A 26,334-nucleotide genomic window follows, 5' to 3' on the forward strand; every position below is an offset into this window, starting at 1 on the left:
TCCTCTCTCTCTCCCTCCTCTCTCCGTTCTTTCTCTCTCTCTCTCTCTCTCTCTCTCCTCTTCCCCTCTCCTCCCTCCCTCCGTCCTTCTCTCTCTCTCTCCTCCTCCCTCCGTCCTTCTCTCTCTCTCCCTCCCTCTCTCCGTGTCCCCTCTGCAGACTCCACTTCTCTATTGTGTGAGAATAAAACGCCGCTTCAGCCAATCCCACGCCTGTTTCCATGACGACGAGCCCAAAATAACACACACACACACACACACACACACACACACACACACACACACACACACACACACACACACACACACACACACACACACACACACACACACAGAGAGGGGCTTTCTCTGTCTGAGCCGGGGAATCCCTCTCTCTCTCTCTCCATCCCTCCCTCCCTACATACTCTCTCTCTCTCTCTCTCCATCCCTCCCTCCCTCTCTCTCTCTCTCTCTCTCTCCATCCCTCCCTCCCTACATACTCTCTCTCTCTCTCTCCATCCCTCCCTCCCTGCATACTCTCTCTCTCTCTCTCTCTCATCCCTCCCTCCCTGCATACTCTGTCTCTCTCTCTCTCTCCATCCTTCCCTCCCTGCATACTCTCTCTCTCTCATCCCTCCCTCCCTGCATACTCTCTCTCTCTCATCCCTCCCTCCCTACATACTCTCTCTCTCTCCATCCCTCCCTCCCTACATACTCTCTCTCTCTCTCTCTCTCCATCCCTCCCTCCTACATTCTCTCTCTCTCTCTCTCTCTCTCTCTCCATCCTTCCCTCCCTACATTCTCTCTCTCTCTCTCTCTCTCCATCCTTCCCTCCCTACATTCTCTCTCTCTCTCTCTCTCTCTCCTCATCCCTCCCTCCATACTCTCTCTCTCTCTCTCTCATCCCTCCCTCCCTACATACTCTGTCTCTCTCTCCATCCCTCCCTCCCTACATTCTCTCTCTCTCTCTCTCTCCATCCCTCCCTCCCTACATACTCTCTCTCTCTCTCTCTCTCTCCATCCCTCCCTCCCTACATTCTCTCTCTCTCTCTCCATCCCTCCCTCCCTACATTCTCTCTCTCTCTCTCTCTCTCTCTCTCCTCTCTCTCTCTCCATCCCTCCCTCCCTGCATACTCTCTCTCTCTTTCTCTCACACTCCTATCCTCTTTTTTCACTTTTTCTTTCTCTTTCTCTCCTCCTTTCTCGATTCCTCTCTCTCTTCTCTTCCTTCATCCCTTCCAATGCCATCTCTCTCTCTCTCTCTCTCTCTCTCCTCCCTCTCTCTCAGTCACTTTCTATCTCTCCTCTCTCTCCCCTCAGCTTCTTTCTCTCTCTTTAGTCTCTCCATTTTTCTCCTCTTCTTACCCTTCCCCCTCACCTCTTCTCTATCTCTCTTCTCTCTCTTTCTCTCCAGCTCTCTTTCACTCTCTCTCTCTCTCTCTCTCTTCTGTGTCTCTTTCTCTCTGTCTTCTCTTCCCATTTTTCCTCTATGTTTCCCGCGCTCTCTCTCTCTCCTCTCTCTTTTCTTCGTTCACCCCATCCAGCTCTCTCTCTCTTTCTCTCCTCTCTTTTCTCTTCGTTCACCCCATCCAACTTTCTCTCTCTCTCTCTTCTCTCTCTTCTCTTCCTTCACCCCATCCAACTCTCTCTCTCTATCTCTCTCTCTCCATGTTTCTCATCCCTCTCTCTGAGTCACTTTATATCTTTCGTCTCTCTCCCTCATTTCTCTCTCTCTCTCTTTAGTCTCTCCGTCTTTCTCTTCTTCTTACCCTCTCACCTCTTCTCTGTCTGTTTTCTCTTTCTTCTCTTCTCTCACTCTCTCCTCTCCCTCCTTCCTCTCTCTATCATTTATGTCTCTGTGTCACTCTCTCTCTTCTATCCTGTATTCCTCTCTCTCTCTCTCTCTCTCTGTCCTTTCTCTATCTCTCTTTATGAATCTATCCTCTTCCCCTCTTTTTCTTTCACAGCATCTCTTGCTCTTTCTCTCCTCCCCTCTCTCTCTCTCTCCCCTCACCTTCTTTCTCTTTAGTCTCTCCATCTTTTCCACCTCTCTCTCTTCGTCCGCTCTCCCTTTTTCTGCTTTATACTTCCCTCTCTCCTCTCTTCCTTCATCCCTTTCAAAACTCTCTCTCTCTCTCCACATCTCTCCGAGTCTCTCCTCTCTCTCCCCTTACGCTCTCTCTTTCTTCTGTTTCTCTCTCTCTCCCTCCTGTCCTCTCTTTTCTCTCTTTCTCTCTGTCCTCTCTCCCTCCTCTCCCCTTCAGTCCCTCCTCTCACTCTGTCTCCAGTCTCCCTTTCTCTTTCTCTCTCTTCTTTTTTTCCCCCCTCTCCCTCCTTCCCTCTCTCTCTCTCTCTCTTCTGTCTGACAAATTCACACCATATCATTCATGAAGAGATTTTCTTAATTCCTCTCTCTCTCTCTCTTCTCTTCCTTCATCCTTCCCTAAGCCTTTTCTCTCTCTCACACACACATTCCCTCCCTCCTTCCCTCCCTCAAATTCCCACCATCTCTTTCTCTTGTTCGTCTCATTTGAATATTCAATGAGTCTGTTTAAGAACAACAGCTGCTGAAGATGAAACTAGAATTTACACATTCGCTTCAAACTCACCAGAGAAAATTTCTGTTTTGCCCCAGTTTTACATCAAATTATCAAGATTTTCTCCCGAACTTTAAATACTACTACTGGGCTGCTCAACTGGCTGCCATAACACAGTGGATTTACAATGACCGGGAGGTGGGATGGGTCCAAATAGAACCAAATTCTAAACCAGGAGTTGGCTTATCTGTGTTGCCATTTCAAAGTGAAACACTCTGGAAAAAAAACTTAAGCTGAAAAATGTGTGGATCAAACACACTTTACGTATATGGAACTGTGTGAGAAAAAAACTTGGTGGTACAACTTGTCTTACAAGAGCCACGCCGATAGCTGGGAACACAGACTAACAACCATCTATGTGGGACAGTGGGTTCAAAAGGTGGATGAGTACTGGCCTAAGGACCTTTAACCAGCTTTTTGAGGGCAATAACCTAAAATCCTTTTCTCAAATACAAAAACAGTTTTCATTACCCTCAACTAGGGCTGGGCGATATGGATCAAAAAATATATCTCGATATATTTTGCTATATCTCGATATACGATATATATCTCGATATATGTTCAAGAAAAAATAACCCCCTAAAACTGAAAACTGCAAAAACAAATCTGCCAAATTCCACAAGGTCCTTTTTTTTTTTTTTAAATGAAAGTGTAAGAGGTCGACAGTTCATATAGGAACATTTAAGATTACAAAAAACCCTAATTACATAAATAATAATTTAACTGTAAAATAAAATAAATAATACATATTTCCTTCTTTTCATTCATAAATAAAACAACTCAACACAAGCTCATCTTTGCATTAACTCTGTTATCCAAACCAGAACCATGACCAGGAGCTCCTTTAGCAGAAGAAGCTCAGGATGTTCCTTATTTTAATAGATCCATGTTCCAGCAGTGAGGAGCTCTGAGGTTTAATCCCACAATCCACTGCAGATCAAACCCAACGATTCCAAACACTATTGTACAAGTGACACTGCAGCAGATTATTCATTAAAAATCTTCTGCATAAATAAACTTTACATTGCTAAACTTTACAATATATAAAACATAACGACTCTAGAGCCACATCAGCCCATGTGAGATAATAATGTGTTTAATGCAGTTTTGCGCACGTGTGTTTACATTTTACAGAAACGAAACTTAAGCACATGGCTCATTTGCATAAACAGCACTTCTCATGCAGCTCAGCTCGTTTAGCTTCTTTCGGGCTAAAGGACGCGACTCGGTGGAACATGAGGATGTGCTGCTGATGGTTTTGTCTGTAAATGGTGGAAAAGGTTCGTGGTGCTTGAAGCTTTTCACTGGCACCAACTTTCGGCGATAGTGAGGAGTGAAGGAGACGCGAGCGAACAAAATCAGGGAGGCGGGGGCGCGGAGGCGACGAGAGAGAAGATAAACAAGCGAAGCGGCGAAATCAGAATTGAATATAAGCATTATATCGATATATACGATATGTCAGAATTCATATCGAGTTTAAAAACTATCTCGATATATTTAAAATATCGATATATCGCCCACCCCTACCCTCAACAGATCATTTTTGTTATTTACAAATAAGGCTCTACATTCAAAATCAGGCTGAATGGGAAAAAATTAAAGCAGAACCTACAGGTATCGAGCAATACTTTATAACAATACAAGAAAAACATCTGCTGACCGAGAAACATGTATCATGAATATACAAGATGTTGATGGGAGATAAGGGAGAACATACACTGGATATCAGAGATAAATGGGAATTGGAGTTAAATGTGGTTATTGAGGACGGGACGTGGAGGGATGTGTGTGTGTGATCAGCCACAAAGGTGTCAACAATAATCTGTGGGAGAAATTTGATTGGAAGACAAAAATTAGATACTTTAGGACCCCTTTAATCATTTCAACTTTCTACAAAACCATGCCTCCATTATGTTGGAGAAATTGTGGCATGGTGGCGGATCACTCACGTGTCTTCTGGGATTGCCCCGTTCTTAGTCATTATTGGCGGGACATTAAAATAGAAATAGAAAAGATACTGTCTTGTGAAGTCTCTATGGACCCGCTGATTTATGTATTAGGAGCACTGTACAGATAATGTATGTGTAAACGATCAAAAATATGTTCTTCGTATTCTTCTGATGATTGCACGAAAAATGATAACTGTTAACTGGAGGAAACCGTCCCCTCCAACAAGGACAGAATGGATAGAGACTGAAACAAGTCTGTATCATGGAACAGCTAAGAGCCAAACTTCAGATGAAAATGAACCATGGACTCCGGTGACTGTGTACCTGAATAATAACTAATATAATAACCCTCTGTCAAGGATTGTTCTAAATGTTTATCTTAATAAACTAAAGTTCAAAAAAAAAAAAAAAAAAATTATCAAGATTTTATTTTATTTTTTTATCGCCCAAGAACCAGGAAGTCGGTCAGTTTGAAAAATAATAACATGGATCTAATATAAAAACTGGATAAGCCCCTCCCCCTTTGTCCCGACTCGAGACCGACTAGTGGCCGCTCCAGGTACTGCAGCTCGCGGCAGCAAGATTTTTTTGGTGATTTAAATTGTTCGTGTTCGGCTGAGAGCGCATCGACAACTTTCACGAAGGTCGGATTTTGTAAGATTCTTTTCTATTTTCACAACGTAAACTTTTCAAATCCTAAGTCCCTAAAAGTGATCTTGGTAAGACTTAACGTCGGCCCGCTCCAGCTCTCGCTCTGATTGGTCCGAACGCTCCACGCCGTGCAAGTAAATGTGGAAGAGAAAATTTATATTTGGGTCCATGCGCCGATGAACACTGACCACTGAAAACAAAACGTATCTTGGGTTCACCTTCAGATTTGATTATAGTTCTATATACACGCATCAAGAATCTCAGACTTCCCGTCATCACGCAATTCATACTGCGAAAGGATTTTCTGATAAAGTGAGCATCAAACTGCCATGTTTGTTTTCCCAGTGGGATGCGTCTATTGACAAAGTCGATCTTTTCAAGTCTTTTGAACCATTTCACTTTTGTTTCTGGTTCTGATATTGTCATATTTTAGTTTTGGGATTTGGACATCGTTAATTGTGTGGTTGTTGGATCCTAACAGCGGAAAACGGCTCGAGAAATTTGTTTGCGAACTCCATAAATGCAAAAGTGAATCAGATGTGTGTGACTGTAAACCTCTGTTCAAACTGTTTCTCTTCCCAACGGAATTGAAAAATAGTGAAAGGTGAAGGTGATGGGCAGGATTGATCCACAGGAAGAACCAAAAAGGAAACATTTGACTGACTAAATGATCAAGTTTGCAGCGAACATTTTGTATGTGGAGCGACAACAAAGCAAAATCCCGATCCCTCACTCAACCTCAGTTACGAATTTAAAAAGTCAACGCCAAAGCAAAAGTCACCAACTGTTCACCAAGAAACACCTTCCACTGCAAAGAGACCAAGACGTGATGTTGCTGTAAAACCACAAGAACAAGAAAGTGCAGCTCAGTCTGTTTGTCTTCTGCTCCTCTTCATTAACAAATGGGATTTTGTTTTGATGTCGCTCCACATATAAAATGTTCTCTGCAAACTCGGGATGATTTAGTCAGTCAAATGTTTCCTTTTTGGTTCTTCCTGTGGATCAATCCTGCCCATCACCTTCACCTTTCACTATTTTTCAATTCCGGTGGGAAGAGAAACAGTTTGAACAGAGATTTACAGTCACACACATCTGATTCACTTTTTCATTTATGGAGTTCGCAAACAAATTTCTCGAGCCGTTTTCCGCTGTTAGAACATCCGACAACCACAACAATTACGACGTCCGAATCCCAAAATTAAAATATGACAAAATTAGAACCAGAAACAAAAGTGATATGGTTCAAAAGACTTGAAAAGATCGACTTTGTCAATAGACGCATCCCACTGGGAAAACAAACATGGAGGTTTGATGCTCACTTTTTTGGAAAATCCTTCCCAGTATGAATTGCGCAATGACCGGAAGTCCGAGATTCTTGATGCGTCTATAGTTTCAGCATGTTTGAAAATCACTTGTGTAAATAAAGTTTGGTTTCTTACCTTCATGAGCACGGACTCACTCAGCTTCTCTCTGTTCACGATCTTTATGGCCACTTTCTGATTGGTCACACAGTGCACGCCCAGCTTCACCAGACCTGAAACACACCAGAGCAAACCCATCACAACCAATCCTGCTGTTGCTGTGTCGTTTATATAGTTTTGTTTTTGCCTTGATATTTAATTTTTATATTTACCTTGATGTTTATGTAAATTTTTACCTTGATATTTAGTTTTATTTTTACCTTAATATTTATTTTTATTTTTACCTTGATATTTAATTTAATTTTACCCTTGATATTTATTTTATTTTTAACTTGATATTTAATTTTACTTTTATCTTGATGTTTACTTTTACTTTTACCTTGGTGTTTATTTTTATTTTTACCTTGATATTTAAACTTGATGTTTATTTTTATTTTTACCTTGATATTTAATTTTATTTTTACCTTGGTGTTTAGTTTTATTTTTAACTTGATATTTATTCTTATTTTTACCTTGATATTTATTTTTATTTTTACCTTGATATTTAATTTTATTTTTACCTTGATATTTATTTTTATTTTTAACTTGATATTTATTCTTATTTTTACCTTGATATTTATTTTTATTTTTACCTTGGTTTTTATTTTTATTTTTACCTTGATATTTAATTTTATTTTTACCTTAGTGTTTATTTAAATTTTTACATTTATATTTAATTTTATTTTACCTTGATGTTTATTTTTTATTTTTACTTTGATATTTAAACTTGATGTTTATTTTTATTTTTACCTTGATATTTACTTTTACTTTTACCTCGGTGTTTATTTTTATTTTTACCTTGATATTTAATTTTATTTTTACCTTGGTGTTTAGTTTTATTTTTAACTTGATATTTATTCTTATTTTTACCTTGATATTTTTATTTTTATTTTTACCTTGATATTTAATTTTATTTTTACCTTGATATTTATTTTTATTTTTAACTTGATATTTATTCTTATTTTTACATTGATATTTATTTTTATTTTTACCTTGGTTTTTATTTTATTTTTTACCTTGATATTTTATTTTATTTTTACTTGATATTTATTTTTATTTTTACTTTGGTTTTATTTTTTTTTTTATTGATATTTTTTACTTTGATATGTATTTTTATTTTTACCTTGAGATTTAATTTTATTTTTACCTTAGTGTTTATTTAAATTTTTACATTTATATTTAATTTTATTTTACCTTGATGTTTATTTTTATTTTTACTTTGATATTAAGTTTTTCTATCTTCATGGAGACCACACCAGACCAAGTTACAGGTCAGATCTGTGGAGTCAGAATGTTTTTCTAGGTATTTTTGAGCTATAAAACCACCTGTAATCGAATAAATGTAAAGTAGAGCTGTTTAAAGTCACACTGCGGAACATTCCGGACAGAGAAATGACATCTCCGTGGAAACAACCAGCTTAAAAAAGTTACACACTGCACGTATAATTCCTTTTCATTGTACAGACACACGTATATATTGTAGTGTATTCATTTCATTTCGTTTTTTTTTTTTTTTCCCCCTTTTTTTTGTCTCCCTAAAGACCGTAGATGTGTGTCAAGGTTAGCCCCTCCCCCCTCATCCTCGCTCCCCCTCATCCCTCGCTCCTCGTCCCCCCCCCCGCCCCCAGCTGTGCGTACTCTGCTCTTAAAGTATTCATCAGGAGTTGGCGAGGTCCCGGAGTACGTCTAATGGAGCGGTGGGCGGAGCTTAAGACGCGCTCGGAAAACGGGTCAGGCCTCCGGAGAGAGCGCGGCGTGTGAAGGCCCCGCGCCGCCTTCAGGGTCAGACGGGAAAACAACAATCAGCAACAACAATAATAATAATAAATAACACCTTGTACCGTCACAATAAATCGAATTACAAGTCTCTGCGATTAATAAACGAAGAGTTATGGAGCAGAAATAGTTAAAAGACAGAGGGGACTACATAGACCATGATGCTTTGCTCCGTTTAGTGCAGATTATAAGAAGTAATAACAGTTCTAACACTTTTTAATTGTAGTTCTTTGGATTGTGGGATTGAAATTTTGTCAAAGGCATTTTTAGAGGAAAAAGTGTTGTATTTATAGTTTTGTTTGTGTCCAAAAAATATTGTATGTCAATAAATATCGTGAAAATATCGAACAGTGAGATTTAAATGTCGTTACATCGATATTCATTAATACACCATAATGAACCAAATGGTGATTTATGTAAAAAAAAAAAAACAAGTTGAGTTTTGATCTCTCTCTCTGTCTCTACAAACATCATCTATTTCTCTCTCTCTTTCTCTCTCTCCCCCCTCTCTCTCTATACATACCCCATCTATTTCTCTCGCTCTCTTTCTCTCTATACATACCTCCTCCATCTCTCTCTTTCTCCCTCACTCTCTCGCTACATACCCCATCTCTCTCTCTACATAGTCTCATCTCTCTCTCTCTCTCCATACCTCCATCTCTCTCTCTACATAGTCTCATCTCTCTCTCTAACTACCTTCATCTCTCTCTCTCTGTCTCTCTCTTTTTCTCTCTACAAAGTCTCATCTCTCTCTCTCTCCATACCTCCATCTCTCTCTCTCTCTCTCTCTCTCTCCATACCTCCGTCTCTCTCTTTACATAGTCTCATCTCTCTCTCTCTCTCTCCATACCTCCCATCTCTCTCTCTCTCTCTCTCTCTCTCCATACCTCCGTCTCTCTCTTTACATAGTCTCATCTCTCTCTCCTCTTTCTCTCCATACCTCAAATCTCTCTTTCTCTCCTCTGTCCTTTTCCTCTGCTTTCCTCCCGCTCTTCTCTCATTCTCTTTTCTATCCTGTCCACCTTCTCTCAATCCTCTTCATCCTCCTCCTCCTTCATTCCTTCTCTCCTCCTCTTCTCCCTCTCTTCTCCCCCCTTCTTCATCCTCTCTCTCTCCTCCAGCTCTTCTCTCACTCTCTATTCCCTCCTCTCCCTCCTCTCTCCATCCCCTCCTCCTCTTCCTCCTCCTCTTCCTCCTCCTCTCCTCTCCTCTCCTCTCGTCTCTTTCTCTTCTCTCTCTTCTCGTCTTTCTCTCTGTGTTGAAAGGTTCTGATGGGAGGATTGTCCCTCAAACAAAACCGGGCCCCGGGGCCAAAGGACCAAACGCACTGAAGTGGACGGAGGAAGACGAGCGCTGTAAAACATGAAACTGAATCCAAACCAGGACTAAACCAGGACTACACCAGGACTATACCAGGACTAAACCAGGACTAAACCAGGACTACACCAGGACTACACCAGGACTACACCAGGACTACACCAGGACTAAACCAGGACTGAACCAAGACAAAACCAGGACTAAACCAGGACTAAACCAGGACTAAACCAGGACTAAACCAGGACTAAACCAGGACTAAACCAGGACTACACCAGGACTACACCAGGACTAAACCAGGACTACACCAGGACTACACCAGGACTGAACTAAGACAAAACTAGGACTAAACCAGGACTAAACCAGGACTACACCAGGACTACACCAGGACTACACCAGGACTAAACCAGGACTACATCAAGATTAAACCAGGACTAAACCAGGACTGAACCAAGACAAAACCAGGACTAAACCAGGACTACACCAGGACTAAACCAGGACTACACCAGGACTAAATCAGGACTACACCAGGACTACATCAAGATTAAACCAGGACTACACCAGGACTAAACCAGGACTACACCAGGACTACACCAGGACTACACCAGGACTAAACCAGGACTACACCAGGACTAAACCAGGACTGAACCAAGACAAAACTAGGACTAAACCAGGACTACACCAGGACTAAACCAGGACTACACCAGGACTAAACCAGGACTACACCAGGACTGAACCAAGACAAAACTAGGACTAAACCAGGACTACACCAGGACTAAACCAGGACTACACCAGGACTAAACCAGGACTACACCAGGACTAAACCAGGACTGAACCAAGACAAAACTAGGACTAAACCAGGACTACACCAGGACTAAACCAGGACTAAACCAGGACTAAACCAGGACTAAACCAGGACTGAACCAGGACTAAACCAGGACTAAACCAGGACTAAACCAGGACTAAACCAGGACTAAACCAGGACTACACCAGGACTAAACCAGGACTGAACCAGGACTACAACACGACTAAACCAGAATTAAACCAGGACTAAACTAGGACTACAGTAAGTTAAATATCATACAGTGGAAGTGCAGGTAAAACTTGATCATCTCCATAGCGACGGGCAGATGTCAGGCCTCTTGTATCAAAGTTCCGTAGTGTGACTTTATCACTGGTGGTGTTATATTTGGTGTAATGATGCAGAGTTGTTTTTACAGTGTGCGGCTGTGGGCTGACGGAACACTTCCTGCTCCACGTCAAACACACAGCTATTTTTAGAAACTCTTTCTCCGTCCCCTCTGACTGTGTGAGCCTCTATCACTCTATCCTCCTCCTCCTCTCTTCATCCTCTCCTCCTCCTCCTCCCTCTCTCTTTCTCTCTTTCTTTCTCTGTCCCCTCTGACTTGCATGAGGCTTTATCACTCTATCCTCCTCTCCTCCTTCCTTTCTCTCTCCTCTCTCTCTCTCTCTCTCTCTCCTCCTCCTCTCCGTCCCCTCTGACTGGCCTCAGCTCTTCTCTCCCTCACTCTTTCGCTCTTTCTCATTCTCTCTATCCTCTCTCAGCTCTGATTGGAGAATAGACTTGAACCAAAACACCAAATTATATCATAAACAAGACTAAAAATTAAGACTATATCAGCATCAGACTAGTCATCAGTAGACAGAAAGATAAAAAAAAAACATATATATATAATATATATATATATATATATATATATATATATATGTAGATGGGCATTCGATGAAATTTTTCTTAATCGATCGTCGGAAGAATTAACGATCGATTATCGATTAATCATTAACGTTTTTATATTAAAATGATCATCATTATTATTACTATCTGCACTACTAATCTGCATAAATAAATTCAACTTTATGACATATAAACATAACGACTCTAGAGCCACATCAGCCCGTTTGACATTATAATGTGTTTAATTCAGTTTTGTTCAAATCTCACAGAAACAAAACTTAAAACCGCATCACTAATTTACATAAACTAAGTGAAGATAAAACTCCAGCTCTTGTGTCGCTGATGTGGTTCAACTTCTGTTGGATTAAAAGACATGACTCAGGTGAATACAGGTCAGTGTGACCAGATTTGTGTTTGTCAAAACCAGGACAGCGTACGGGGGGAGGGGGGCGGGGCCTCGTCATCCACATTGAGCGACTCTCACCTGGAAAAACTTTTTCCCTCTGGACACAGAAACATATATGTGCTGCTTTTATACACTGTGCACATGGACTCACACTTGTCCCGAACGCAACGGAAAGTGTGGAATTTCTTGTACAAATCATCGTTAAATACACATTTGTGCTTCGGTTCGTTACAGACTGACCCACTGTTTGTGTCTCGCTCCTTCTGATGCAGAGACACATGTACACACCTGTTTGGTCACGACACACACAACACCCTACATTCGATTAAAATTAACGTAATCGATGAAATTCTTAATGATCAATTATCAATTAATCGATTAATCATGCCCATCCCTAATATATATATATGTGTGTGTATATATATATATATATATATATATATATATGTATATATATATATATATATATATATATATATATATATATATATATATATATATATATATATATACTACATTCTAAATTGTCCCTCTCTCTGTACCTGCTGCTCTGAGTCTCGTCATTTTGATCTTAAAACACAGAACTTCAGTTACATCCAAAGAGCCGTCATCAAACAGAGAAATGAGAGCCACATGTTCCAGTTTGTTTCTGTAAAACTCAGCGCTGCATTTATCAACTGTAAAGAGAAACGGATTTTATAAAAACTAAAACTAAAAACTATTTTACAAGAAGCATCAAATCTTCTCAAGTCACAGGCCTCAAGTCCGAGTCAAGTCCCAAATCAGTGACCTTCAAGTCCGAGTCGAGTCCCAAATCAGTGACCTTCAAGTCCGAGTCGAGTCCCAAATCAGTGACCTTCAAGTCCGAGTCGAGTCCCAAGTCACTCACTTTCAAGTCTGAGTCGAGTCCCAAGTCACTGACCTTCAAGTCCGAGTCAAGTCCCAAATCAGTGACCTTCAAGTCTGAGTCGAGTCCCAAGTCACTGACCTTCAAGTCTGAGTCAAGTCCCAAATCACTGACCTTCAAGTCCGAGTCGAGTCCCAAATCAGTGACCTTCAAGTCCGAGTCAAGTCCCAAATCACTGACCTTCAAGTCCGAGTCGAGTCCCAAATCAGTGACCTTCAAGTCCGAGTCAAGTCCCAAGTCACTGACCTTCAAGTCCGAGTCAAGTCCCAAATCAGTGACCTTCAAGTCCGAGTCAAGTCCCAAGTCTTAGTCCATTTTATCAAGTCAAGTCTAAAGATAAAATAAGTCAAGAATCACTCGTGAACAGGTTTGTCGAGTCCGTGATCTGAACGAGGTAAAAACATGTTCCGCGTTCGGTTCTCGTTACAAACACAAACGACTCGGTGACATTTGAAAAGCGCCGCGACTGAAGCAGGTCTGTGAGACGAAAGCTTTAAATGCCACCGTGTCCGTCTGCTCGGTCTGAAACCCGCCGAGGTGACATTTACTCCGAGGAAGACGGGAGACACAAAGGATTCTGGGAAATGGAGTCCCGCGCACGAAGGGGGGTTCTGATTTCCGAGAAGTTGTTTTGTCGTTTTTTTTTTTTTTCTTCAGTATTTCTCTTCGTTCTGACAAAAAGCCGGAGCGTTTCTCAGTCTGAACCGTCACGGATCTGAAGAATGACCCGGTCTTCAGGTTTTTGACCCGGTGGTGCTGAAGGACGACGCAAAAGAAGAGAAAGAAAATCTAAACAGAACAACAGAGTCTCTCCTCGGTGTTAAGGACCATGGACAGTTCCTCCGCTTAAACTCTAAGACAAAAACTTCCTCTGGACTCTAAACACACACAGAGAAACAAAATCTGATTTTAAGTAAACAAACTTTAAGGTCCTGTTACGCAAAATTGATTCTTGTGAGATTTAAGTCATGTTTTAATGTTATAAAGTAGTTTCTGGTTTAGTAAGTGGATAATAAATCTGAAAACAAGATGAAAAACCTGATGTAAGTTTTAAAAATCTTGGCCAGATCTGAGAAATTTCAGTCTGTGTGTCGTTCGTTCATTTGATTTTCAAAATAAAACCAAAAATTAGAAAACAAAAAAATAACAATTTTCTTCATTATTTGTCTCCAAAATCAAAATGAAAAAAAAAAAAAAAAAAAAACGATAATGATTCAGGACTAAACCAGGACTAAATCAGGACTAAACCAGGACTAAACCAGGACTAAACCAGGTCTAAACCAGGACTAAACCAGGTCTAAATCAGGACTAAACCAGGACTAAACCAGGACTAAACTGGTCTCAGTCCTGGTCTGGTCCCGGTGTTAGTCCTGGTTTGGTCCCGATCTCAGTCCTAGTCTCAGTCCTGATCTTGTGCCGGTCTGGTCCTACTCTCAGTCCCAGTCTGTTCCCGGTCTCAGTCCCGGTCTCAGTCCCCGGTCTCAGTCCCCGGTCTCAGTCCCGGTCTCAGTCCCCGGTCTCAGTCCCCGGTCTCAGTCCCGGTCTCAGTCCTGGTTTGGTCCCGATTTCAGTCCGACTCTCAGTCCTGGTCTCAGTCTCAGTCTGATCCCGGTCTGGTCCTGGTCTGGTCCCAGTCTCATTCTCAGTCCCGGTCTGGTCCCGGTCTAGTCCTGGTCTGGTCCCAGTCTCAGTCCTGGTCTCAATCCCGGTCTGGTCCCAGTCTCAGTCCTGGTCTCAGTCCTAGTCTCAGTTCCAGTCTGGTCCCGGTCTCAGTCCTGGTTTAAACCTGGTTCAGTCCTGGTTCAGTCCTGGTTCAGTCCTGGTTTAGTCCTGGTTCAGTCCTGGTTCAGTCCTGGTTCAGTCCTGGTTTAGTCCTGGTTCAGTCCTGGTTCAGTCCTGGTTCCTGGTTCAGTCCTGGTTCAGTCCTGGTTCCTGGTTTCCTGGTTTAGTCCTGGTTTAGTCCTGGTTCAGTCCTGGTTTCAGTCCTGGTTCAGTCCTGGTTCAGTCCTGGTTCAGTCCTGGTTTAGTCCTGGTTCAGTCCTGGTTCAGTCCTGGTTCAGTCCTGGTTTAGTCCTGGTTTAGTCCTGGTTCAGTCCTGGTTCAGTCCTGGTTCAGTCCTGGTTCAGTCCTGGTTTAGTCCTGGTTCAGTCCTGGTTCAGTCCTGGTTCAGTCCTGGTTCAGTCCTGGTTCAGTCCTGGTTTAGTCCTGGTTCAGTCTCAATTTACGCCACGGAAACAAAAAAATGAAAAACAAATCATTATCCGCTTTTTCTTTTTGGTTTTGGACACAAATAACGAAGAAAACATAAATATATATTTTTTCATTTTCTTATTTTCAGTTTTATTTTGAAAAACGAGCGAGTGAATGAAACGTGGGTTGTGTCCGTTGTGTCTTGGCGCGTTTGTGTGTGTCGGTCGTAGACGTAAAAGTGTAAAAGCTGCAGGATGTTTAAGGTTAATCTGTTATTACTCCACATCTGCGTCTGAACTCAATCCTGTAAAACACCGAAAATAAAACCTCGAACAATAGAAACAGTAACACACACACACACACACACACACACACACACACACACACACACACACACACACACACTCGCTCTATAATCCTCGTGTTATTGTGGAGTTCGCACCTTTGTCTGAAAACTGTTTTATTGATACAAAACGCCTCAGGACTCAAACGCGGCGAACGTGAATCTGGATCTATAATCCCAGAATAAGTATATCACAACAACACGGACTTTTACACTCGGTTTCATGTACGATAGACCGAAAAAAGACATCGAGCAAAAGTAAATCCTGACCAAGACCAGCTCAAGATCTGGAGGTGTCAAATTCAGGACCAGGGGCCAAATTTGTCCCGCGATATAATCATTTTTGGCCCGCAGGTTGTGACTAAACCGTGTCTAAACCAGGTCTAAACCAGGACTAAAACAGGACTAAACACCAAGTCTAAACCAGGACTAAACCAGGTCTAAACCAGGCAGGACTAAAACCAGGACTAACCACCAAGGTCTAAACCAGGACTAAACCAGGACTAAACCAGGACTACCACCAGGTCTAAACCAGGACTTAAACCAGGACTAAACCAGGACTAAACCAGGACTAAACCAGGTCTAAACCAGGACTAAACCAGGACTACCAGGTCTAAACCAGGACTAAACCCAGGACTCTAAACCAGGACTAAACCAGGACTAACCAGGACTACTAAACCAGGTCTAGGGACTAAACCAGGTCTAAATCTAAACCAGGACTAAACCAGGACTAAACCAGGTCTAACCAGGACTCTAAACCAGGACTACAGGTCTAAACCAGGTCTAAACCAGGACTAAACCAGGTCTAAACCAGGACTAGGTCTACCAGGTCTAAACCAGGTCTAAACCAGGACTCTAAACCAGGTCTAAACCAGGACAGGTCTAAACCAGGACTAAACTAAACAGGTCTAAACCAGGACTAAACCAGGACTAAACCAGGACTACACCAGGTCTAAACCAGGTCTAAACCAGGTCTAAATCAGGACTAAACCAGGTCTAAATCGGGACTAAACCAGGACTAAAACAGGAATTAGTTCACACACCTTCCCTCCGCCTTCTTCTTCTTCTTTTTCTTTGTGTTAGTGACAAGTTTTGGGTTATCTTCTTCTCCTTCTTCTGCCGCAGAGGGAGAATTTATAACTTAAACTATTATCATTATTATTATTATTTATTTATTTTTATTAATTACTTCTATGATTCAGAGAAGACAAGACCAGACATGAGATCAGTTCCACGAGATCGATACAAGACGAGATTATAATAAATAAAATGTTCCGTTCTTTTCACTTTTGTCCTTTTTACATCTTTTATCGAGTATTTTTGCACTGCCTTTTGGAGCTACGGCGTCTCTAAACGTTAACTCGCCGGCGTTCGACCTTTTTTTTTATCTCACAAAATCGTTTTCCTGGCGGCAAATTGGTCTCGTGAGATCTTCCTGATACGAGATCTGGTCCCGTCCCCGTCGATGACTCATTAGAGGAACAAACCAACGACGTGTTTCATTCATTTTACACTTTATCGATCCACCGGGGAAATTATTTGGACACGCTGCAAAATTCTCTGATCTGGCCAAGATTTTAAAACTTGTGTCGGGTTTTTCATCTTGTTTTCAGATTTATTATCGACTCACTAGACCAGAGACGGTTTAATTTTAGTCCAGAAGTCGTTTATTTTAAGAGAACTTGTCAAGTAAAATGATCTTGCTGCATGGACGGATAATTTTTATATCTTTATTTTTTATCTTTATTTTTATTTTATTTTATTTGTCTATTCTTTATTTATATTTATTATATTATCATTTATATATATTATATTATTAATATTTATAATTTATTATATTATATTATTATATTATTTATATTATATTATTATTTATTATATTTTTATATTTATATTTTATTTATCTATTTTTTATTTTATTTTATTAATTTAAATTTTTTATTTATTTATATTTTATTTTATTTATCTATTCTTTTTATTTTTTATTTTTATTTTATTATACTATTATTTATTTTATTATATTATTTATCATATTATATTATTATTTATTTATATTGTATTTATAGTATTATTTATCTATTTTTTATTTTTATTTTATTTATTTTATTTATTTATATTTTATTTTATTTATCTATTCTTTTATTTTTGTTTATTTTATATTATACTATTATTTATTTTATTATATTATTATTTATTTATATTTTATTTATATTATTATTTTATCTATTTTTTATTTATATTTTCTTTATTTAAATTTTTTTTAATCTTTATTTATAGTGTTTATATCCAACATTTTTTGCAGTGTGAGTAAGATAAATATATGAATATGAAAAATATAAATGGTAATAATAAATTCTAAATAAGTCGCAAAAAATATTTAAGACATAATTATATAAATCTAAATGTACAAGTCAAAATAAAATAGAAAAATAAGTAATAACAAATCTGTGCTTTATACAAGAGGTCATAAGAGGTTTATTTTATGTTTGACTATTAGTTTTTTGGTGGATAATTGACCCACAGTTTGGCTGGTGTGATTCCAGCTCCCACAGATGAATGCTGTCGTTGTGTCCTTGGGCAAGACACTTAACCCACCTTGCCCCTAGTGTCTGCGTACACTGGTGTGTGAATGTGTGTGTGGTTCCTTGTTGTAAAGCACTTTGAGCCTTGAAGGTGAAAAAGTGCTGTAGAAAAATGTATATTGACTTCAACAATTATCACAATTATTTTGGTCAATATTGAAATCACGATTATTCACATGATTATTTTATAGTTACTTTATGGTCCAAACCAGGACTAAACCAGGACTACACCAGGTCTAAACCAGGACTAAACCAGGTCTAACCAGGACTACACCAAGACTAAACCAGGACTACACCAGGTCTAACCAGGACTACACCAGGACTAAACCAGGACTACACCAGGTCTAAACCAGGACTAAACCAGGACTAAACCAGGACTAAAGGACTAAAGGACTAAAGGACTAAACCAGGTCTAAACCAGGACTAAACCAGGTCTAACCAGGACTAAACAAGGACTAAACCAGGTCTAAACCAGGACTAAACCAGGACTACACCAAGACTAAACCAGGACTACACCAGGTCTAACCAGGACTAAACAAGGACTACACCAGGTCTAAACCAGGACTACACCAGGTCTAACCAGGACTAAACCAGGACTAACCAGGTCTAAACCAGGACTAAACAACAGGACTAAACAAGGACTAAACCAGGTCTAAACCAGGACTAAACCAGGTCTAACCAGGACTAAACCAGGACTAAACCAGGTCTAAACCAGGACTAAACAGGACTAAACCAGGTCTAAACCAGGACTAAACCAGGTCTAAAGGACTACACCAGGACTAAACCAGGACTACACCAGGTCTAACCAGGACTAAACAAGGACTAAACCAGGTCTAAACCAGGACTAAACCAGGTCTAACCAGGACTAAACCAGGACTACACCAGGTCTAACCAGGACTAAAGGACTAAACCAGGTCTAAACCAGGACTAAACCAGGTCTAAACCAGGACTAAACCAGGTCTAAACCAGGACTAAACCAGGACTAAACAAGGACTCCACCAGGACTAAACCAGGACTACACCAGGTCTAAACCAGATCTAAATCAGGACTAAACCAGGACTACAACAGGTCTAAACCAGGACTAAACAAGGACTAAACCAGGACTAAACCAGGTCTACACCAGGTCTAAACCAGGTCTAAACTGCTCCGTGCAGTGCAGAGACCCAACCCTGGCGCAGTCCCTTCGTCTGCGGTCACCTGACAGTTTACGCAGGTGCACCGTCCTGGTTTAGAACTGGTTTAGTCCTGGTTTAGTCCTGGTTTAGTTTAGTCCTGGTTTAGTCCTGGTTTAGTCTTGGTTTAGTCCTGTTGTAGTCCTGGTTTAGTCCTGGTTTAGTCCTGTTGTAGTCCTGGTTTAGTCCTGGTTTAGTCCTGTTTAGTCCTGTTTAGTCCTGGTTTAGTCCCGGTTTCCTGTTTAGTCCTGTTTAGTCCTGGTTTAGTCCTGGTTTAGTCCTGATTAGTCCTGTTTAGTCCTGGTTTAGTCCTGGTTTAGTCCTGTTTAGTCCTGTTTAGTCCTGGTTTAGTCCTGGTTTAGTCCTGGTTTAGTCCTGGTTTAGTCCTGTTTAGTCCTGGTTTAGTCCTGTTTAGTCCTGTTTTAGTCCTGTTTAGTCCTGTTGTCCTGGTTTAGTCCTGGTTTAGTCCTGGTTTAGTCCTGTTTAGTCCTGGTTTAGTCCTGGTTTAGTCCTGGTTTAGTCCTGTTTTAGTCCCGGTTTAGTCCTGGTTTAGTCCTGGTTTTAGTCCTGGTTTAGTCCTGGTTTAGTCCTGGTTTAGTCCTGGTTTAGTCCTGGTTTAGTCCGGCATCACAGTTTAAGTCATGTAAATGGGAACCGTCAGTTATCTGTTTTTTCCATTATTCATTTAAACACAAAATCAAAAACTGAAAAAAAATAATAAAATAAAATAAATAAAAAATAACGATGATTTTTTTCCTTTTTTTTTTTTTTTTTTCTTTTTTTTGGTTTTATTTTGAAAAACGAATGAACGAACGACACGGGGTTTAAATATTATTGAAACTGCTTTGTGAAAATACAGTGACCTATATTTAACCAGTGACTCAGAAACCCACCAACCCCGCACCAGGAACACCGAAAGACCCTCCTCCTCTTCCTCCCTCTTTCCTCTCCTCCTCTTCCTCCCTCTTTCCTCTCCTCCTCTTCCTCCCTCTTTCCTCTCCTCCTCTTCTATCTCTCCTTCTTCCTCCTCTTCTTCTCCGACAGATCAAAGTGTGTCTGGGGGAAAGCATTAGCAGCTCTGTCTCTCCGTCCGTTTAATCCTCCCACACGCGGAGACTCTGCTGCAGAACCCGCCCCCCCTGCACACGCATACACAAACCCCCCCTGCACACGCATACACAAAACCCCCCCGCACACGCATACGCAAACCCCCCCTACACGCACACACGGAGAGGCTAGACTGAGCTATATTTAACGTCGGCGAGGAAGATCCGTGTCAGGCCGCAGATTTAATAACACCAGAATGAAAACTGTATTGGATTCGGCCCGACCTCCGCCAAGGCGCTGATCCGGACTCGCAGCGGTGAAGTGTACGTCCTGCCCAGACCCAAATAAATCAAAAAAACTGGTACTTGTCGATTCTATTTAACAATAAATTCTGATTAAAGTGTGAAAAGTGTGTTTACGATACAGAAATATGAACAATTAAAAAAATATATATTACATGATTTTCGATGTTATAATATTGTTTTTTTTTAGTCCTGGTTTAGTCCTGATTAAGACCTGGTTTAGTCTTGGTTTATCCTGGTTTAGTCCTGTTTTTAGTCCTGTTTTAGTCCTGTTTTAGTCCTGTTTTAGTCCTGTTTAGTCCTGTTTTTAGTCCTGTTTTAGTCCTGTTTTAGTTTTTAGTCCTGTTTTAGTCCTCCTGTTTTAGTCCTGGTTTAGTCCTGTTTTAGTCCTGTTTTAGTCCTGTTTTAGTAGTCCTGTTTTAGTCCTGGTTTTAGTCCTCCTGTTTTAGTCCTGTTTTAGTCCCTGGTTTTTAGTCCTGTTTTAGTCCTGGTTTTAGTCCCTGGTTTAGTCCTGTTTTAGTCCTGTCCTGGTTTAGTCCTGTTTAGTCCTGGTTTAGTCCTGTTTTAGTCCTGGTTTTAGTCCTGTTTTAGTCCTGTTTTAGTCCTGGTTTAGTCCTGGTTTAGTCCTGTTTTAGTCCTGGTTTAGTCCTGTTTTTAGTCCTGTTTTAGTCCTGTTTAGTCCTGTTTTAGTCCTGGTTTAGTCCTGGTTTAGTCCTGTTTTAGTCCTGGTTTAGTCCTGTTTTTGTTTTAGTCCTGTTTTAGTCCTGTTTTAGTCCTGTTTATGTCCTGTTTTAGTCCTGTTTTAGCCCTGGTTTAGTCCTGGTTTAGTCCTGTTTATGTCCTGTTTTAGTCCTGTTTTAGTCCTGTTTTAGTCCTGGTTTAGTCCTGGTTTAGTCCTGTTTATGTCCTGTTTTAGTCCTGTTTTAGCCCTGGTTTAGTCCTGGTTTGGCGAGGAAGATCCGTGTCAGGCCGCAGATTTAATAACACCAGAATGAAAACTGTATTGGATTCGGCCCGACCTCCGCCAAGGCGCTGATCCGGACTCGCAGCGGTGAAGTGCACGTCCTGCCCAGACCCAAATAAATCAAAAAAACTGGTACTTGTCGATTCTATTTAACAATAAATTCTGATTAAAGTGTGAAAAGTGTTTACGATACAGAAATATGAACAATTAAAAAAATATATATTACATGATTTTCGATGTTATAATATTGTTTTTTTTTAGTCCTGGTTTAGTCCTGATTAAGACCTGGTTTAGTCCTGGTTTAGTCCTGTTTTAGTCCTGGTTTAGTCCTGTTTTAGTCCTGTTTTAGTCCTGTTTTAGTCCTGTTTAGTCCTGTTTTAGTCCTGTTTTAGTCCTGTTTTAGTCCTGGTTTAGTCCTGTTTTAGTCCTGTTTTAGTCCTGTTTAGTCCTGTTTTAGTCCTGTTTTAGTCCTGTTTTAGTCCTGTTTTAGTCCTGGTTTAGTCCTGGTTTAGTCCTGGTTTAGTCCTGTTTTAGTCCTGTTTTAGTCCTGGTTTAGTCCTGTTTTAGTCCTGTTTTAGTCCTGGTTTTAGTCCTGGTTTAGTCCTGGTTTAGTCCTGGTTTAGTCCTGGTTTTAGTCCTGTTTTAGTCCTGTTTTAGTTGTTTTAGTCCTGTTTTAGTCCTGTTTAGTCCTGTTTTAGTCCTGTTTTAGTCCTGTTTTAGTCCTGTTTTAGTCCTGTGGTTTAGTCCTGGTTTTTAGTCCTGGTTTAGTCCTGTTTTAAGTCCTGTTTTAGTCCTGGTTTTAGTCCTGGTTTAGTCCTGTTTTAGGCCTGTTTTAGTCCTGTTTTAGTCCCTGTTTAGTCCTGGTTTAGTCCTGTTTTAGCCTGGTTTAGTCCTGTTTTAGTGGTTTTAGTCCTGTTTTAGTCCTGTTTTAGTCCTGGTTTAGTCCTGGTTTAGTAGTTCCTGTTTTAGTTTAGTCCTGGTTTTAGTCCTGTTTTAGTCCTGTTTAGTCCTGGTTTAGTTGGTTTAGTCCTGGTTTAGTCCTGTCCTGGTTTTAGTCCTGTTTTAGTCCTGGTTTAGTCCTGTTTAGTCCTGTTTTAGTCCTGGTTTAGTCCTGGTTTAGTCTGTTAGTCCTGTTTTAGTCCTGGTTTAGTCCTGGTTTTAGTCCTGGTTTAGTAGTGTCCTGTTTTAGCCCTGGTTTAGTCCTGGTTTAGTCCTGGTTTAGTCCTGTTTAGTCCTGTTTTAGTCCTGGTTTAGTCCTCCTGGTTTAGTCCTGTTTTAGTCCTTTTAGTCCTGGTCCTGGTTTAGTCCTGGTTTAGTCCTCTTTTAGTCCTGGTTTAGTCCTCCTGGTTTAGTCCTGGTTTAGTCCTGTTTAGTCCTGTTTAGTCCTGGTTTAGTCCTGTTTTAGTCCTGGTTTAGTCCTGGTTTAGTCCTGGTTTAGTCCTCTTTTAGTCCTGGTTTAGTCCTGGTCTGTAGGCTCTGAGGCTTTGTGTGAATCCCATTAAATAAAACATGATTTATTTATCACAGCTGCAGGACTCTGGGCCCAGAGGGACTCGCGGAGACCAGGACCGAAGAAAGACGAGACAGTCCGAATCATCAGAGTCCGAAATATAAAACCACTCACGATTCATCTGAAATACACAACCTCGAGTCGTGGTTTTAGTTTGGACTTCAAACTAAAACCACAACTACATTAGACCTCGTGACACAGGAACATTTGCAAAGATCCATTCTGGAATCTCTAGTTCAAATCACAACACGGTCAAACAGAATCGGACCTGGACTGGACACAAAACTGCAGACTTTTTTATTTATTTTTGTATTTTGGTGACAATAAATCAACAGCCAGAATTCTAACGGTGTACTCATGTAAACTGAGATTTGTACGAGTCTGCCGATGAGTTACGGACTTAAAAACTGCACTGGAACTGCCTCCGAACTTTTACCTGTGACGTAACAATCCAGGGGAACGTTAAACCGAATTTTTTTTTTTTTTTTGAGGCTCAGAGTCAAAGGACCTCGTAACTAGATACAGAGACCAGTGTATTTGGAATTATTTAAAGAGAGAAAATGTGATAAAATGTAAAAAAAAATGTCATATGTAGAGCCCGACCGATATGGATTTTGTTGTGACCGATATGAAACTGATATAATGGGAGTTGGAGCTGCCGATAGGCCGATATAATCACCGATATATTTAGTGATGTAAAAATTCACTGTAAATCTTGAATTGTTTAAAAAACTTAGGTTTGGCTCTAGTGGATTTTAAATTGGGTTTATTTAGGCAACATTTATTGTTATTCTGACTCTTTACGTCATATTTACAGACAGTAGGTCGGCCTAATGGCATTTTTGCATCACATTCTAACTACCAGTGATGGGTATTCCAGTTTTTTTTTTTTTTTTGGAGAACCGGCTCTTTTGGCTCGGCTCACTAAAGCAGCTGGCTCTTTCGGCTCCCAAGCGACTCTTGAGATTGTTTTTGTTGCAAGCAGGACTAAACCAAAACTGAACCAGGACTGAAAAAGGACTAAACCAGGACTAAAACAGATTTAAACCAAGTGTAAAACAGGACTAAACCAGAACTGAACCAGGACTGAGTGTCGGGACTCGGTCTCTCCCTCACTCGAGCCCAAGATTAGTCCTGGTTTATTCATTTTATGCTGAACTGCAGCTAAATATGCATTTTTTTTTTTTTTTTTAATCCTATGCACACGCAGATTTCTGAAAGTTTTGTTTTCAGCCGCTGCTGCTGTCAAACTACGGGTCTACAAGCGGCTTGAAGAGAAAAAGTGAGAAAAAGAGAAAACACGGCTCCCAATAAGAAACATGCTCCCGTTGTTCGCTTCAAAGAGTCGGATCTAAGAGCCGCTTCGATCGCGACCGACCCATCACTACTAGTAAATAAACTATCGCTATTAACCTTTAGCCGTAAAAACGTGCGCACCGCGGTAATTAATTATATGCATAAATGTGGATCATTCACACGTCTATTCACAGCTCATTTACAGATCAATGCTGGTCCAGTAACAAATATACGAACAATACAGTCACTTTAAAATAGACCAATAGAAAACAGTCTGTTTATGTGCGGGAGCTACAGCAGCTAATCGCTAACAAATAAACAAAACTAGCTTCAAAGTCGACATATTTCCAACACTCAGCCTCACACAGGCTCCTCCCACATCACAAGTCTGAACTAATAAATGTCCTTTTAATCCAGACTCAAACCAACTGTTGTAAAAAGAAAATAATGTCAGTGTTGCTCACGGCTGCGGGAGTAAACAAACACACGTGAGTGAAGTGACTCTGTGTTGTGTTCAGGGACAGAACGGACACAGACACACACACACACAAATGACTCCGTAGATAAATACTGATGCGGAGCCACATATTAGAACATTTATCTGTCTGTAAATTGGATTAAATGAACATAATGTAGAGAGTCTAAGTCACAGGTGTCAAACATAAGGCCCGGGGGCCAGATCCGGCCCTCCAAGACCTTTAATCTGGCCCTCGGCTGATTTTCTACTAAAATATTTTAATTATATTTTCTATTAAAATCTTGTTAATTTTCTGTGGTGTTTATCACAGCAGCGTCTCCAGCGTCTCTGTACGTGGCCCCTCCCACCAGAGCAGCACAAATGAAGACTTGTCTCTTTCCAAACGCTCTTAAAGGACGATCGTTTTGACTGTTGACCGTGACACCCTCATCAGAAAAATGTCCAACATGAGAAAAGTGGAGCCGAGTGCAGGATTTTACAACAAAAAATAACTTATTCCAATTTACATACAAGTTAATGTTAAAACTTTGTGCTGAAATTGTATTTTTCTTAAAGTTTCTGGTTGTTCATAATATTATAATATTTAGTAAAAAAAAGAGTTCATCAATTAAAAAAGATTTCTGTAATAGATTTGTGTTTCTCTGCACAAATATTTGAACTTATTGTTATTTTTGGGGTTTATATGACATGAGTTTTCTCTCTTTGGATCAAAGTCGGTTGAATACGGCCCCTGGACCAAAATGAGTTTGACACCCCTGGTCTAAGTCCATATCGGCCAATAATATCGGCCAGCTGATATATCGGTCGGGCTCTAGTCACATGTGTTCTTCAAGCTTTACGTCACATGACCTCATCTGTTCGTCCAATCACTGCAGTCGATTTTTTTTACTGTCAAACTAAAACCCGAGAGTCGCGCACAAAACATTTTTACTGCATTTCTTCACTTTCAAAACCAAAACAACGCCGCACAAACTACCCGGAAAAAAAAAAAAAAAAAAAAACCCTCACAGCCTCTAACTTTTCTTCTAAATGTGTGATTTTGAAATTGACCGATTGAAATGATCACAGACACGAGGCCGAGTTACGAGCGAGATCTGTGGAGAGAGACGCCCCCTTTGACAGAAACAAATGTTTGATCTTCAAGGCAGGTTTTGAACAGGAAAAACACAACGGAGAAACATGAACCTGCTGAATCTGAGTGATTAATTTAAAGCTTTTAAATAAAATAAAGGGAAAATATAATAATAATTGTTCATTTTTGACACTTAACCTTAACTTCTCTTCATTTCTCTTCCTCTTTCTCTCTCTCTCCCTACCCCCCTCGCTCTCTCTTCCTCTCCTTTTCTCTCCCTCTTCCTCCCTTCCTCTCTCTCCCCCTCTCTGTTTCCCTCTTTCTCTCTCTACCTTTCTCCCTCTCTCCCTCTTTATCTCTCTCTTTCTCCATCCCTCTCTCCATCTCTCTCTCCCTCTTTATCTCTCTCTTCTCTCTCCCCATCTCTCTCTCTCTCTCACTCACTCTTTATCTCTCCCTCCCTCTTTTTCTCTTCCTCTCTCCTCCTCTGTCTTTTCTCTCTCTTCTCTCCATCTCTCTCTCTTTTTCCTCTCCTCATCCTCTCTCTCTCTCCCTCTCTCTCCTCTTTATCTTCCCTCTCTCTCACTCTTTATCTCTCTCTCCTTCCCTCTCATCCTCCTCTCTCCATCTCTTCCTCCTCTTTTAT

At 40.5% G+C, this 26,334-nt stretch overlaps 1 protein-coding gene across 1 annotated transcript in view; it reads right to left on the reverse strand.

The window, feature by feature from the left end:
* Window positions 1-26,334, reverse strand: part of LOC110172679 (serine/threonine-protein kinase BRSK2) — a 184,593-nt gene that overhangs the window by 115,464 nt on the left and 42,795 nt on the right. The window contains exon 2 of the mRNA XM_055154360.1: window positions 6,613-6,707. Coding sequence (XP_055010335.1) covers window positions 6,613-6,707 — 95 coding nt within the window. The remainder of the gene's footprint in view (window positions 1-6,612; window positions 6,708-26,334) is intronic.

This window comes from Boleophthalmus pectinirostris, unplaced genomic scaffold, assembly GCF_026225935.1.
Source record: "Boleophthalmus pectinirostris isolate CB_2022bp ecotype Guang Dong unplaced genomic scaffold, ASM2622593v1 HiC_scaffold_19, whole genome shotgun sequence".
NCBI lineage: Eukaryota > Metazoa > Chordata > Actinopteri > Gobiiformes > Gobiidae > Boleophthalmus > Boleophthalmus pectinirostris.